The following is a 17059-nucleotide window of genomic DNA, read 5'->3' on the forward strand; positions in this document are numbered from 1 at the left end:
GTTTTTGCTCAGCAGTTTTGCGTTGTCGCGTCTCCTGAAGGCCTCCTTGTAGAATGCTGACCCGGAGATCAGAGGCTGAATGTCCTTGACTGCTGAAGTGTTCCCCAACTGGAAGGGAACAGTCCTGCCTGTTGATAGTCGCACGATGCCCGTTTATTCGTTGTCGCAGTGTCTGCATGGTCTCGCCAATGTACCACGCTTCGGGACATCCTTTCCTGCAGCGTATGAGGTAGACTACATTGGTCGAGTCGCACGAGTATGCGCCGCGTACTCTTTCAGCCTCTGATCTCCGGGTCAGCATTCTACAAGGAGGCCTTCAGGAGACGCGACAACGCAAAATTGCTGAGCAAAAACTTATAGCTAAGTTCCGCACGCATGAATGCGGACTCAACCGGGATCTGGGATTCATGTCGCATTACATTCGGCCCCCACCAACAAGCCTGGACTTGCAGAGGCCTACCGACTGAACTGGCTTGGGACAATTCACACCTCTTTAACCTGGAGTTACCTCTCTCTCTGCATCTTTGATGATTTGATTGCCTGCAGGTGCTCGCATTCCGGGGCATCTCTGACTGTGTCTATATAAACATTTCTGGAACAAGCCTTTCCATTCACCTGAAGAAGGAGCCGTGCTCCGAAAGCTCGTGTTTGAAACAAACCTGTTGGACTTTAACCTGGTGTTGTAAGACTTCTTACTGTGCTCACCCCAGTCCAACGCCGGCATCTCCACATCATGGCTTTTTCAAGTTAGCAACGTGAAATGTTTGGTTGCCAAACGAATTGTTTTGGGTCCTCTACTGTTTGCAATGTCTTTAAATAACTCTGATGAAGGGACCAGGGAGAAGGTTGCCACATTTTCTCATAACACAAAGGTATGTACGAAGGTAAATTGTGAAGTTGACAAATGCAGGGAACAACAAATAGAGATATGTTAAATGTTTGGCAAAGATCTGGCAACTGGTGCGTCATGTAGAGAACATGTGAAATTGTCTATTTTGGTAGGAGAAATGAAACAAGGAACACATTATCTAAAGAGTGAGAAGTGCAGATGCTCTGAAGGTCGAGGGATCTGGGTGTCCAGACGAATCACAAACAATAGAGGTATAACAAGTAATTAGAAGTCGAATAGAATGTTATCATTTACGGAGAGGGAAATAGAAAGCAAACGTAGTGAGTTGACGGTTGAGTTGGACACAGCACCAGCGAAAAACAATGGGCAACATTGGTCAATTTATTTCAGGAAGAATGTAAATGCGTTGGACGTCATTCAGAGTAAGATTTTCAGAATAATACCCGGGACGGATGATTTTTGCAGTTGTTATGTCTATCATAACCACTGGAGTTTAAAGAGCAAGATGCGATTGCATTATAACATATCAGTTCCTGAAGTGTGGAGAAGGCGTTTTCTCTTGCGGGGGAATCTAGAATTGGGCTGGACAGTGTAACAATAATTGTCCGCCCGTTTCAAAGGGAAATTAGATTTATTTTACTCTGAGACTCTTTTAAACTTTCTTCCTTTTATATTGCGGCGGAAGGAGAATATTTGAATACTTTAAAGACAGAAATGGATGGCTTCCTGGGAAGCAGGGAGCGGGAGAGAGGTGATCGGGAGTAGGCAGAATGCAGAACTCAGGTTACTGTCAGATCAGAATAAACAGTGGACCGGAGCCGAGGGCAGAATAACCTATTCCTGCTCCATGCTCGTATTTTGGTCATTAAAGCTATAAAATTCCGCAACGATTGCCACACTAAATGTTGGGAAGATGCGCTCTTTTGAGGGAATACTGAAATAGGAACACAGTTTCAGCAGTAAGAACAGAAGAACATATGAACATAAGAACTACGAGCAGGGGTATCCTGCTCATCTGGACCCTCGAACCTGCTGCGCCATTCAATGAGTTCATGGCTGATTTTTTGTGGACTCAGTTCCACTTTCTGGCTTGAACACCATTACCCTGACTCCCTTTATTCTTCAAAAAAACGATATATCTTTATCTTAAAAACATTTAATGAAGGATCCACTACTGCTTAAGTGGGCGAGGAATTCCTAGATTCACAAACCTTTAGGTGAAGAAGTTCTTCCTAAACTCAGTCCTAAATCTACTTCCCCTTATTTTGAAGCTATGCCCCCTAGTTCTGCTTTCACCCGCCAGTGGAAAAAACCTGCCTGCATTTATCCTATCTATTCCCTTCATAATTTTATATGTTTCTATAAGATTCCCCCCTCATCCTTCTAAATTCCAACGAGTACAGTCCCAGTCTACTCAACCTGTCCTCGTAATGCAACCACTTCAGCTCTGGGATTAACCTAGTGAATTTCCTCTGCACACCCTCCAGTGCCAGTACGTCCTTTCTCAAGTAAGGAGACCAAAACTGAACTCAATACCCCAGTTGTGGCCTCACTAACACGTTATACAATCGCCTCATAACCTCCCTAGTCTTAAACTCCATCCCTCTAGCAATGAAGGACAGAATTCCATTCGCCTTCTTAAACACCTGCTGCACCTGTAAACCAACCTTTTGCGACTCATGCATTAGCACACCCCAGGTCTCTCTGCATGCTTTAATATTTCATCGTTTAAATAATAATCCCGTTTACTGTTATTCCTACCAAAATGGATAACCTCTCATTTGTCTACATTGTATTCCATCTGCCAGACGCTAGCCCATTCACTTAACCTATCGAAATACCTCTGCAGAATTCCAGTATCCTCTGCACTTTTCGCTTTAACGTTCATCTTAGTGTGGTCTGCAAACTTGGACACGTGGAAACTTGGACACATTGCACTTGTTCCCCAACTCCATGAGGGAGACGAGGATGAATGGGTTCTCCCAGTCGCTCACTTGTCTTTAAAATTCTCATTCCCACAGACGAGTGAGGGCGGGGTCATTGAATGTAGTCCAAGCTGAATTAGAGCGGTTTTAATTGACGATGGATTCCCGAGTTGTAAGGACGCAGACAGGAGGATGGAGATGAGATCAACAATCAGGTTAGCTAAGCTCTTGTTTTATTTCAGAGCAGACTCGAGGGGCCGAGTGGCCTGCGCCTGCTTTTATTTGCTACGGTCAATTAGTGTCTGCTGTCTTAAGTAAAGATAATCAGAATTATTAATTTGCCTCCACACCAGCCTGCCCGGACAGGCGGCGGAATGTGGCGACTAGGGGCTTTTCACAGTAACTTCATTGAAGCCTACTCGTGACTATAAGCAATTTTCATTTCATTTCATAAATGATAACGGAACGTTGGAAACAGTAAAGCATCAACACCATGGGAATGGATTTGGAAATAAACTGCTTTCTGAGACAGCCTGAAATACAGTTAGAATGTCAGTGATGGGTTTTACAACACACGTCACTTACTGACTTTTCACTGTGGGATCTGTTCACTCGGTTTTCTGAAATAAGAAACGGCAATTAGTACTTAAAAGAATGGACATTACACAAACGTTTCTGAACATACCGCTGTTAAACATTAATATTCACTCAGTCACCAGATACGGTCCGGTAGCACCGTGGTTATCACTGCTGCTTCACAGCGCCAATGACGGGGGTTTGATATCGGTTTGGAACATTCGGTGTGGAGTCGGCGTGTGTTTCCTTTGGGTGCTCCACTTTCCGTCACAAGTCCCGAAAGATGTGTTTGTTCGGTGAATTGGACATTCAGAACACAGAGTGTGTACACTGGGGGATTTTCATAGTAACTTCATTGCAGTGTTAATGCAAGCCTACATGTGACAATAATAAAGATTATTATGCGAATACAAAACCAAATTCCAAACAGGATCAATTGTCGAGAATCTGACAAATGTTGAAAATGCACAACCCTGACATAGAGAAAGCAATTAGAAACTGACTGTTGCTGGGTCAAAAGATTCTTTATGGGACTCAAAGCAGGAAAAACCGTGCGGAAAATTATCTGAAGGACTCGTCAGGGACCAAGTCACGCAATCTTCAACAGAATGATGAGGAATAGAAGGTGGGAGACAAGAGCAAGGTGTACTCATGTTGTTGTGAAATTCATGTGAGTCTGGTAGCAGGAATCACTAGCAGAATGAGTTCTGAAATTAACAGTACTGAATGTTTGACTTTCTTGCAGAAATATTTGACCTTCAATGATGAAGGGGCGAGTGAGCAGAGCCTTCAACAGAGAGCGAGGTCTGCCAGCAACGAGGAGCGTTGGCTGTGACCGCAGCTGCTTGCTGTGAGCATTACAAATGCCTCGCCGACAGCCCATGTGGGGATGTGCAAAGTGCATTCAGGTCAAGATATCAGTGCCCGAGATTGTGACCACGTTCTGCTTGAGATAGAAAATGATGTTCGAGCCAAAAGCTGTCAGTGGTTTTCCTGTTTTTACAGTTCAGGCACTTCACACACAGAACTGCCTTCAGAGGTCAAACACTGAAATTAAATGAAAAATGAAAATCGCTTATTGTCACAAGTAGGCTTCAAACGAAGTTACTATGAAAACCCCTAGTCGCCACATTCCGGCGCCTGTTCCCGTAACAGCCTCCCCGAACAGGCGCATTCTCAACGGCAGATAATCACGTTCTGTGAAGTCGTCTGTTTTTTGTCAGCTGTAACGCACATGCAGTGACGCAGTGCGTCAAATGAACGTCACATTCAACAAGACACCGCTCACAAAATGGTGTCATACTTTCCAGAGCACTGATCGTCGTCGATTCCACCATGCTGGCCACTGACCTCGGAGTGAGCGTGAAAAGTGTGAGCAGTCTCCGGCTCAAGATGGCAAAGCAATATTTCGCCTTGATACTCATTCTCCTGGTTCTGCGGGGTTACGATCAGCAAACGACAGTGGGAAACTTAACTGGAATCACCATCGTTAGATAAAATACGAGAATGATTGTTGCCTGAGACAAAAATGCGATCCAGTGATCAGGTGAATGGATTTCACTAGATCCTGTCAACATGTTTACTGGTTCCTCCTGTAAAGTGAATAAGAACTAAATTGATCAATAAATCTATCCAAAAACTGTGAAAAACAACAACGAGATTTCTCTTAAATTACAGCCGAAGCGTTTCAAAGCCGATGTTTCTATTTTCTCAATAATCATTGATAACGTAACAATAATCTTTGTGGTGACAGACTCCAAGTCCTCTCTGTCTCAGATCCAGTTCCCAATGACCGTGCATGTCGGGCAGATGGTGGAATTACCCTGTCATAACAGTTACGAAGTGGAATTGGTGTCTCGCTATGCCTGGCATCAGGAAAGAATGTGTGAAATACTAAAATAAATCGACATTACATCCTGTAATCCGGCCAATTGAAAGTTTATTTCTAAAAAAAGGCAACAGCAAAACTGTACTGATTCCGGAAATCCGCAATGTCTTCATAGTTTTCATAGAATTTACAGTGCAGCAGGAGGCTATCGAGTCTGCACCGGCTCATTGAAACAGCACCCGACCCAAGCCCACATGGCCACCCTATCCCCAAAACCCAGTACCCCCACCCAACACTAAGGTCAATTTTGAACACTACGGGCAATTACGCATGGCCAGCCACCTAACCTGTACATCTTTGGGCTGTGGGAGGAAACCGGAGCACCCGGATGAAACCCACGCACACACGGGGAGAACGTGCAGACTCCGCTCAATAATCCAGCCGAATGACTACTGTGCTGGTGTGGATAGTCATGAACCGCTCCCGAAAGCAGCTACACTACTGGTTGGAGGTAAGAGAACAATTGAAATACATTCTGATCATGCACAGCAATATCATTTTGTGTGACTCAATCGTTGACTATGTCTCAATCTGTGTCCAGACAGTTCCACCAACAAGACGGCGGTGTAGATATTTGTGCCACACGGTGAGGAGCATTCCAGGGAAACCATCCCCTTGGTGTGTTTAGTCACTGGACTTTCTTCTGACCGGATTGCTATTTTCTACAATATGTCCGACCTGGTAACCGAGGGATCGAGCGATTCCAGTACTATCGAGGAGGACGGGACCTACATCATCACCCGTCAGCTCAGGATGTCGATGAATATGTGGAGAAGCGGCCCTGTCTGTACTTGTCTTGTTCATCTGGGGGCACAAGGCAAATGTGGGACAAAGAGCGTGTCGATCCCCAAAGCAGCAGGCACAAGGACAGGTGAATCGGTGATCTTCACAATGATTGTTTTAATTCAAGTTATAGTTAGTAAGAATGATTTCCTCTAAGATAAAACACTGAAGCCTGTTAAATAAAAACAAAGGCTCTCCAATCTTTACCCCGATAGCTCTGTCACACTTTCCCTTCAATTTATAATCGGGTTACCTTCTCAAAGTTATTATTGAATCAGCTTCAACCGCCCATTTTAGGCAGTGAACTTTGAAATAAAGTTGTGATCAGTTCTATGCTGGATGCGCTTTACAAACAGAAACCAGACAAAAGTTGAACTTGTTGGCAATAACTGACTTGTTTTCTGAGACATTCATTCGTTTTCTCTGAACCTCATTTTCCAGAACCCATCATGCGTGTAACCTCTGTTTTATTGGTTTAATCCTGCTTCCTGATACTTGCCATCTTTGACAACATTAAAATCTGGGTCAAACGCCTCAAAGAAATTTCATTTTCAGAAATTATCCCAAGTGTATCACACAGATTTTATTTTAGCAGGGGGAACCGGAGCTTCATTGTTCCAACCCATTGACAGGGATAGGGCGATTACTAACGCATGCAGAGCCATTGGTATTAAAATTAGGGCAGAGAGTAGAACAAGAAGGGAGCTGCGCTGAACATTAACAAAACTCTGGTTCAGCATCAACTGGATACTATGTCCTATGTGGGCACCGTACTGTATGGATAATGTATTAGAGACAGGGAAGAAAAGATTCACGGGAACGGTATCACGAATGGTAACATTAATTCACGTGCATTATCGATAGACACTGATGCTGGTCTCTTTGGAGAAGATAAGTTCGAGCAGATATTTGATAGTGGTTTTTGCAGATTAGGAGGGATATGGGCAAAACTCTGTCCCCGTGGCCAAAGGGTGGAGAGCCAGGAGACGCAAATGTGCTTTCATTGGGAAAGGAATGAAGTGCAACCTAATGGAGAAACCTTCAGTATATTCCAGGTTACTAAGGGAAGCGAGGGTCGAAATAGCAGGGGCCTTAACAGATATCTTTGCAGCATCCTTGAGCATGGGTGAGGTCCCGGAGGACTGGAGAATTGCTAATGTTGTCCCTTTATTTAAGAAGTGTAGCAGGGAAAATCCAGGGAATTATAGACCTGTGAGCTTGACGACAGTGGTAGGCAAACTGTTGGAGAAGATACTGAGGGATAGGATCTATTCACATATGGAAGAAAATAGACTTATCAGTGATAGGCAGCATGGTTTTGTGCAGGGAAGGTCATGCCTTACAAACCTAATAGAATTCTTTGAGCAAGTGACAAAGTTAATTGATGAGTGAAGGGCTGTATATGTCATATACATGGACTTTAGTAAGGCGTTTCATAAGATTTCCCATGGCAGGTTGATGGAAAAAGTATGGGGTTCAGGGTGTACTAGCTAGATGGATAAAGAACTGGCTGGGTAACAGGAGACAGAGAGTAGTGGTGGAAGTGAGTGTCACAAAATGGATAAGGGTACCTAGTGGTGGTCGACAGGGATCCGTGCTCGGACCACTGTTGTTTGTGATCTACATAAATGACTTGGAGGAAGGTATGGGTGGTCTGATTAACACGTTTGCTGATGATACAAAGATTGGTGGAGTTGCAGATAGCGAGGAGGACTGTCAGAGAATACAACAAAATATAGATAGATTGGAGAGTTGGGCAGAGAAATGGCAGATGGAGTTCAATCCAGGCAAATGCGAGGTGATGCATTTTGGAAGATCAAATTCAATAGCGGACTATATGGTCAACGGAAGGGTCCTGGGTAAAATTGATGTACAGAGAGATCTGGGTGTTCGGGTCCATTGTACCCTGAAGGTGGCAACGCAGGTTGATAGAGTGGTCAAGAAGGCATATATAGCATGTTGGCCTTCATCGGTCGGGGTATTGAGTACAAGAGTCGGCAGGTCATGTTACAGCTGTATAGGACTTTGGTTAGGCCACATTTGGAATACTGCGTGCAGTTCTGGTCGCCACATCACCAGAAGGATGTGGATGCTTTGGAGAGGGTGCAGAGAAGGTTCACCAGGATGTTGCCTGGCATGGAGGGGGATTGCTATGAAGAAAGGCTGAGCAGATTAGGATTGTTTTCATTGGAAAGACGGAGGTTGAGCGGGGACCTGATTGAGGTCTACAAAATTATGAGAGGTAAGGACAGGGTGGATAGGAACAAACCTTTTTCATGAGTGGGGGTGTCAGTTACAAGGGGGCACGATTTCTAAGTGAAAGGGGAGATGTGCGTGGAAAGTTTTTTACGCAGAGGGTGGTGGGTGCCTGCTCCGTTTTACCAGCGGAGGTGGTAGAGGCTGGAACGATAGCATCATTTAAGGGGTATCTAGACAGGTATATGAACGGGCGGGAACAGAGGGAAGTAGACCTTGGAAAATAGGAGACAGGTTTAGATAAAGGATCTGGATCGGCGCAGGCTAGGAGGGCCGAAGGGCCTGTTCCTGTGCTGTAATTTTCTTTGTTCTTGGTTAAAGCCTGCCCTCTTCCTCGCCACCTACACGCTCATGCCCTGGTGCCCCCGCAGGATGCTGTGGTCCCACTTCCAACTCCGCGTTTGCTTAACCCAACGAAGAATGTATTCCTTGTTCAGAAACCTATGCAATCTCACCAACATTGTCCCCCGCTCGCGGCTTCCTAGCAAGCGCTCGGTCCACCTCCAACGGTCGGGGGAATGCCCCCTCCCCGAGCAGCTTTTCGAACATACCCGCTACGTATGCCCCAACGTCTGCTCCCGTAGCCCCCTCCGGGAGCCCGACAATCCCGAAGTTCTGCCGGCGGGACCGGTTCCCAATGCCCTCCACCTTCTCCCGGAGCATTTTCTGCTGTTCCCGAAGCATCCCGAACTACAGCCCCACCGCTGCTTCTCCTGTTCAGCCAGCTGCTTCTCTGCCTTCTGAATCGGCCGATCCTGAGCGTCCAATCTGCTCTCGAGCCGATCAATTGATCTTTAATCGGGTCCAAACATTCCCGCTTCTGCCTGGCAAAACGATCCAGAGTGGTATGCATCACCGGCTCTGTTTGTCGCTGCGCTGCCACCCCAGGGCCTCTGATATGTCAACAGCATCATCGTTCCAAAAACTAACCCAAACTCTAAGTTCGGCTGTCTTTCTTGTTCTCCTCTCATTGAAACACATGCATGATCACGACCCCGCTTTGTTCAGCAACATCTCCCTGCCTGCACTTCATCTGAGTCTTACTGACACTATTCTCTAGTTCCCCCTCAGTTATTTCGCCTTTTGATCTGTTGATCCTGTTTCCATCCTCTCCCCCCTTCGGCATACTAGTTTAAACCCTCCCGTGTAATATTAGTAAACCTCGCACCAAGATATTTCTGCCCCTCCAGTTTCGGTGCAAACTTTGTGATGTAATGCACTGTGGTGGTTGGATAGCACTTGGTATCACTGTGGACATTTCTGGCCACCACATTATGCAAAAGGCATCTTGTTTGCATTATTGCTCCCGCAACTGGCAGTTGACAACTAACAGGAAAGTCTGAACATTTGGGGGATTTTTTGCCCCTCTTGACCTGAGTTCTTGAATATTCTGAGAGGGTTCGACAGGGTAGGCGACAAGAATGTTCCATTGACTCCATGGTGGACGTGAATTGATGTAAGGCGAATAATATGGGATGTACGCCATACTTTGGCCATCTCTAATTGCTTTGAAGGGCGTGGCTTTCTAAGCCGTTTAAAGGTCGATCACTTTACTGTAGATTTGGAGCCACATAGAAATCGGACAACAATTATATATTTCCTTCTCTAAGTGGCGTTGGCGCAGCAGATGCGTCTTAACATAGAACATAGAACAGTACAGCACAGAACAGGCCCTTCGGCCCTCGATGCTGTGCCGAGCAATGATCACCCTACTCAAACCCATGTATCCACCCTATACCCGTAACCCAACAACCCCCCACCTTAACCTGATATTTTAGGACACTACGCGCAATTTAGCATGGCCTATCCACCTAACCCGCACATCTTTGGACTGTGGGAGGGAACCTGAGCACCCGGAGGAAACCCACGCACACACGGGGATGACGTGCAGACTCCGCACAGACAGTGACCCAGCCGGGAATCGAACCTGGGACCCTGGAGCTGTGAAGCATTTATGCTAACCACCATGCTACCGTGCTGCCAAATGGTTTGGTTCTCATTATTATAACTTGATTTCTAAATGGAATCACTTACCGTGCGATTCAAACCCAGAAAGCTCGGTTCGGTGACAGTGGCAATGCTATTCCACCAACAACGCTCTGCACTGAGCCACCGGAGTAATTCTGGCATCAATAGATACGCGTGGCACAACATTGGGTGAAACTGTCACTGAAATATTATAATCAAATTCTAGCCCCCCATCTGTTATGTTGTTGTTAAAACTAGAACAAGTTTGGGTTATGGATGAGTTAAACGAATCACTCGGCATTGGTGGCTATTGTTCTGTGTCCACGTGAAATTCACAATCAGTACTCTGGTTTGAAACGAGCCTCATTGCCTTTATTTCACAATATGAACTAATCTGCACTGTGCAACGCCATTCACGCGTGCACAACACCAGATCAAACGCTTGCCCTTTGCAGACAGGGCTGTGCGTGGGCGCCCCAACTGTAAACAGGAAAACCTCAGGCAAGATTCATGTTTCTCTGCTTTTATTCCATCGTGTTATTTTTAAACGCGACACGTCGACACTGCAAAACAATTTGCATTTTCACCAACTCTTTTAAGCACAGAAAGCGAACATCGAGAGTCTCGAGAGAAACACCGGTTCTTATCTCACAGCAGACGTTCCTGGGATCTCAGAGCATGGTGATCTTAAGTTTCTATGCGTTGTTTCAACTCTTTCCAGGTTTGGTACTTTTTCCTTTCTTAGATTGTTCGAACTGCAGGGTAAGATGACTGAGACAATTACCCATGTAGCTCATTATTCCAATCGTCATATTCTAATATATTAGCTTAATAGGAACCAAAGGTCATCCAGCACCTCGAGCATGTCCCACATTTAATTAGATCATGGCAGATCTGTGGCCATCTCCATATACCTGCCTTGGCCGATATCCCTCGCTACCTTTACTTAAGAACAAGCTATCCACCTCAGATTTAAATTAGCCACTGTTTTAGCTCCATCTGTTGTGTGTGGTGGAGTGTTCGGAACATTCACGAGCCTTTTACCGAATAAATACTTCCTAACATCTCTGCTGAACGGTTTGGCCCTAATATTTAGACTGTGCGCCATAGTTTTGAAATGTCCAACCGGTTTTCAATAAATTTAGAGCACCAAATTAATTATTTTTCAATTAAGGGGCAATTTTACATGGTCAATCCACCTACTTTGCAGATCTTTGGGTTGTGTGGGCAAAGCTCACGCAAACACTGGTAGTAGGTGCAACCCCAAAGCGACAGTGACCCAGAACCGGGGTCGAACATCGGACCCCGGCACTGTTAGGCACCAGGGCTAACCACTGCGGCACCATGCTGACAGTTTGCAAACCTAACTTCTACTCCCTCCAAAGCAAAAATATCCTTCCTGAGGTGTGGTACCCAACACGCTTCATGTTGCACATTTTATGTTGCATTACTGAATTAAAACCATATGATCTTAATGGCTCACACGGCAACAGTCTCCCTGCTATCGGAGGAGATATTAAACCTCGAAACGCTATCTGCCACTCTGCGATCAGAAACATCCCATCGCACTATTACCCGAAGAGCGGAGGACGGGTGGGGGGTGTGGTAGGTGAATTTATCCCAGTGCCTTGGTGGCCAATATCTACTCTTCCACAAACATCATGAAAAACATGATCTGAATCCTGATCACTTTGTGGGATCTCCCGTTGCAAACATTTGGGCTGCTGCGATTCCTATAATGCAACGGCTACGACATTTCATGTAACGCCCTCGAATGTCTGCAAAGCGGTTCTTTCCATTTTGGGCCTGTTATCGTTTCAAATGTAATCCTCAGCGTTTGTTCTGTGAGCGAAATTACTGAGAGGATGGTCCATTTTATAGTTTATTGCTGTAGGTGGATCGGTAGAGGAAACAGTCTCTCTCCCTGCCATAACAGAATCTGTGCTGATGACTTTCTCTTTTTCAGTTATTGCATCGCAGGCAGCGTTATTCCAGACTCCGGCGGTTCAGAGTGTCACGCCTGGAAGTACCCTCAAGATGCATTGTCACACGGGTCGGTTGGCATGGGCTGCTGTCCACTGGTATATGCGGCAGAACCAGAAACATCTGCAGCTAGTTTATATTGTAACAAATTACAACCCTCCAAGCGGGAGATTTTCGGGAGAAATTAATGATAAGTCCACTATCTACACTCTGATCATCAGCGATGTCCAGGCCAATGATTCGGGGGTGTATTACTGTGGAGCTAAGGAGTACAGCACAGCCCCATTTAAGTTTGGAAACGGCTCCAAATTGCTCATCGCAGGTAATAATTACGATTATTTGCAACACAGACACCTCGGGTGTTTTGTCCAATCCTGATCCAATCTTACCTTTCCACCCCACCAGGCTCTCCAATAATCTACCTGTTAACTCTGCCACCGGAAGACATTTCCGGGATGAAAATTATCCCATTGGTGTGTTTGGTAAAGAAAGTGGATCCCGATTCTTTCGCCATCCTCTGGAATGTTTCTGGGCATATTACGGACGCACAAACCGATTCTGGAATAATCGATACCGACGGATCCTACACTATCAGGAGTTTGATATATCTCCCCACGGAGATTTTTGGCAGCGGCGCTCGCTGCAATTGTGTTGTTCAAATTAACTCAAGTGTAAATCTGCTCAGTGAAATCGTCTCATCTCAGAGTGGTATCGATTATCATTTTCCTTTTGTATTTAATGCGCGGCTTGTTCGTTTTTAATATCTCTTTGTGCATTTAAAGTCACTCCTTCTCCCATATATTTCGTCATTGCAATGTTCATCTATCTGATTCCTTCTATCTGTTTAGTTGGGATCAACGTGTATGGGGTGGTGGGGGGATTGTGATCGGCCACATTCTGTCGTGTCAGTAATTAAATCATCATCTTAAACACCAGATTTAGTTCAGATATCAACCTCCAATATTCTTGAGGAAAGTGTCGCGTTCTCTTCAATCTTTTCTGATATTTGGAACCTTTCTATTGTCGTATGGTACCAATGAAACGCCTTTGTTGCACTTTCCAGGAGCCACTGAAGCTTTATATTATACTCAGATATCGGGAATTGGTCACAGGGCTTACATTGATGCCAGATTCCCGTTTGCTATAACTTTAACATTGTATTCCATTAATGGAAAATGACCGGCAAAGGAGATTGTGTTTTAAGGCCTTATTATGCTGCATTGCTACTCTGAGTGATAGAACATAGAACATAGAACAGTACAGCACAGAACAGGCCCTTCGGCCCTCGATGTTGTGCCGAGCAATGATCACCCTACTTAAACCCACGTAACCCGTATACCCGTAACCCAACAATCCCCCCATTAACCTTACACTACGGGCAATTTAGCATGGCCAATCCACCTAACCCGCACATCTTTGGACTGTGGGAGGAAACCGGAGCACCCGGAGGAAACCCACGCACACACGGGGAGGACGTGCAGACTCCACACAGACAGTGACCCAGCCGGGAATCGAACCTGGGACCCTGGAGCTGTGAAGCATTGATGCTAACCACCATGCTAACGTGAGGCCCCTTCTGTGCAGGTCGCCGCAAACTCTCCGCTCCTCTATCAGATTTACAATTATTTTCCTGTGGGTGCATATCCCGAACACTAACTTTGTCGACATAACCTTTGATCCAATATAGAACATATGAATCATTTTAGGTAAGCATGACTTCGTTCATCTTACATGATGGGGGACATATTTTGGGCATCAATTGTTCGAAGTGAAATGTCTGAGTACTTGTAAGTGCCTGCAAAAGCTGAGGGCAGTCAACGTTGTTTTATGAAATGTAATGAAACACAACAAATTTAATACCAATGTCTTTTTGAAAAACGGTGCCTGAATTGACATATAAAGACAATGCAGTAGGTATAACTTTTAAGCATCTCCGCACGCACTCCATTTGTCTCACAGGATTGCTGTTGGGGGAACATAAAGCATCCATCAGCAATGATATGTGAAAAAGATGGATAGAACGTTATATTCAGAAAAAGGGAGTTAGTATTCCTCTCAATAGGAACATTTTGGAAGCGTTGTTTTTCGGTCTGGACCTTGGGATCAATTTCGGAGTGTTGGTACAATCAGGAGAGAGAAATGGGGACTAAGATGTTCCTTGAATTCATTCATAGAGTGTGCGTAGAAACATAGACAATCCATTACCTAATTCCATTACACTGCTCTATTCATTGACGTACTGTTATTTCATGCAGCTTTCCTTTCACACATGTATCTTTCTCGTTTTAATTCTACCTGAAAAGGCTCATCTCCCTGTCACTCTAATTTTCCATCGCTCTATCCATCTGCATATATATCTATCTATTAATATCTCTGTCGATCCGTCGATTCATCCATCCCTCCACCCATCCATCCATCCACCCATCCATCCACCCACTCATTCATCCATTCATTCATTCATCCATCCAATCCATCTATCCATCCATCGATCCATCCATCCACCTGTTTATCTATCCGACTATCCTATTTGTCCATCTGTCTACAATTTCATGACTCTATGTATGGATGTCTCAATATTTTTCCATCCATCTATTTCCATGCGTACCATTCTAACTAATTCCACCCGTCAGTCTTGCGCTATTCATCCATTCAGCTTCGTTGGCATTGGAAATTGGCTTGGTTTACGTATTGGTTTTCAAAAACCGACTGTTTTCAGAATGTGCTCCGGAGATATTACTGACACTAACAAGTTTGACATTGATTACTCAGTTCCCTGCTGCTGGCGTTTCTGAAAGTTGCGATGGGTTATGATATTGGATCAATGATTTTTTTTAATGTTTTGTTGTGCAGATGCTCCGCGTTTTACCAGCTGCATCTTCCTGCTTTCCGGGAGTATGTCTGCGCTTCTACTTCTGCTGGTGGTTGTTTTGACTGGTCGGAGGAGCTGTAGGAACAGGCAGACAGGTAAAGCGTAGACCTGTAACTCCGCCGCTCTTAATTCACCTATTTCTCGCTGGGATATTGTTGCTTCCGGCCGGCTTGGTGCTCAAATTGGTCATTTAGACTCAGTTTAAATTTGTTTTTGTGACAGGAAACAGTAAACGTGGTGAAGAACTGACAGATTCTAGAGCAGGTTCCCTGGAAAATGAGGTAACTATGATTATAATTATTCTTTTTATGTGTAGATACGTTTTTCAGATTCTTAATCCAAGTTTGAAGAGAATTAGGCCTTGGCACATGAGTCTATGGGCATTGCACAGTGTAGACTGCCAGGTAACACAGTTCACGTTTTCTATAGCACTGCGGAAATAGTTGATAATATGGATGTGGTTCGATCCAACATTTCAAAACGTGGATTGATTGATTAAACTTGTGTTAAGTGGATCATGGTTTAGGGTACTAAACCGGCCTGATCGGCTTAATAATAATAACCGCTATTGTCACAAGCAAGCTAACATTAACATTGCAATGTAATTACGTAAAAAGCCCCTAGTCGCCACATTCCGGCGCCTGTTCGGGTACACAGAGGCAGAATTCAAAATGTTCAATTCACAAAAAAATCACGTCTCTTGGGACTTGTGCGAGGAAATCTCAGCACCTGGAACAAACCTACGCAGACACAAGGAGATCGTGCAGACTCTGCACAAACAGTTACCCAAGCCGGGAATCGAACCTTGGGACCTTGGCGCTGTGAAGCAACAGTGCGAACCACTCTGCTACGGTGGCTTAGGATACACAGGTTCGAAGGGCTGAATAACTGTTATTGCCCCCATGACGTTGGAGTAGTTTATGCAAATGTTTTCTGTTTTTTCTTACAGACTGTTTATGCTCGTCTGGTGGTTAACGCAGACTCCGCACTCTGATATCCAACTAATTAGAGAGCCCACAATCTGCTTCCTGGATCTTACATTATGTATAAAATTTACGAGGTTTTGTCCTCACTGGAGGAAAGCCATGGTATGGAAAGTGTTCTTGTTCCAGCCTGCATGCACATTTACATGTGATACGCGAGTAAACAGAATGTTGAATCGCCATCTTCTGGACGGTTTCCACGCAAGAACAAACCCTCTGCATTCCGACACACGGAACTACAAACTTTCAGTTAGCGTTTCATGATTTATTTTTATGTTGTGTATTTGTATGTTTAAGCTCATTGGAAACGCTTGCAGAGCGCTTTTCCAAGTTACCAATTTGTCCAAGTTACCAATTTGTCCAAGTTACCAATCGATTAAACCAATTTGAAACCAACACATTCAGTTTATGAGGTAATATTGATTGATCGTGCAGTCCAGATACCATCAGTGAATGAGCTATGCTCAGGTTTATTTATTTACTTAGCAAATGTAAATTCCCGAAGGGAATCAGTTTATTTTCGTCCTACTGTGTTGAGTGCGGATAGGCCTTCCCTGAATTTGTGGATTGGCATTCTTCTATGATGTGGTGCATAGTTTACTTTCTACCACAGTATCATAGGGGGCTGGTACTAATGATCTACCTGCACTGGTTGGCGCAGCAGGTGTCCTGAACCTGTTAAGTGTGGGACACTCGCTCCTTGGAAGGTTGAAACGAGACTGCTGGGTTGGGTTTGAAACAAGGTAGTTGCTTTCCTTTCCCAGTTATTCCCATTTGTTTGTCCAGGTGCAATTTGTGGGGACGGCATGTGGGGAAGGGTTTTTCAAAATCGGCCGTCTTGATGGGAGTCGTACCTTGGATGGGCTGAATAGGTCAGTATAAATTGGCATGTGGGTGGGGGGATATGAACCTTTCTATCATGTTGTGGGTTGTTGCATAGCCGGTATTTAATGAAGAGTGATTATTGCCAGAACAGGG

The 17059-nt window shown here is 44.8% G+C and overlaps 1 gene segment (V, D, J or C); it reads left to right on the forward strand.

The window, feature by feature from the left end:
• Positions 1-5808: 5808 nt before the first annotated feature.
• LOC119958687 lies at positions 5809-16479 on the forward strand. The segment is given in 6 exon segments: positions 5809-6110; positions 12213-12551; positions 12635-12937; positions 15080-15193; positions 15321-15379; positions 16048-16479. Coding segments are annotated over 6 exon segments (1062 nt in total).
• The last annotated feature ends 580 nt before the right edge of the window (positions 16480-17059 follow it).

Source organism: Scyliorhinus canicula, chromosome 30, assembly GCF_902713615.1.
Source record: "Scyliorhinus canicula chromosome 30, sScyCan1.1, whole genome shotgun sequence".
NCBI classification, from domain to species: Eukaryota; Metazoa; Chordata; class Chondrichthyes; order Carcharhiniformes; family Scyliorhinidae; genus Scyliorhinus; species Scyliorhinus canicula.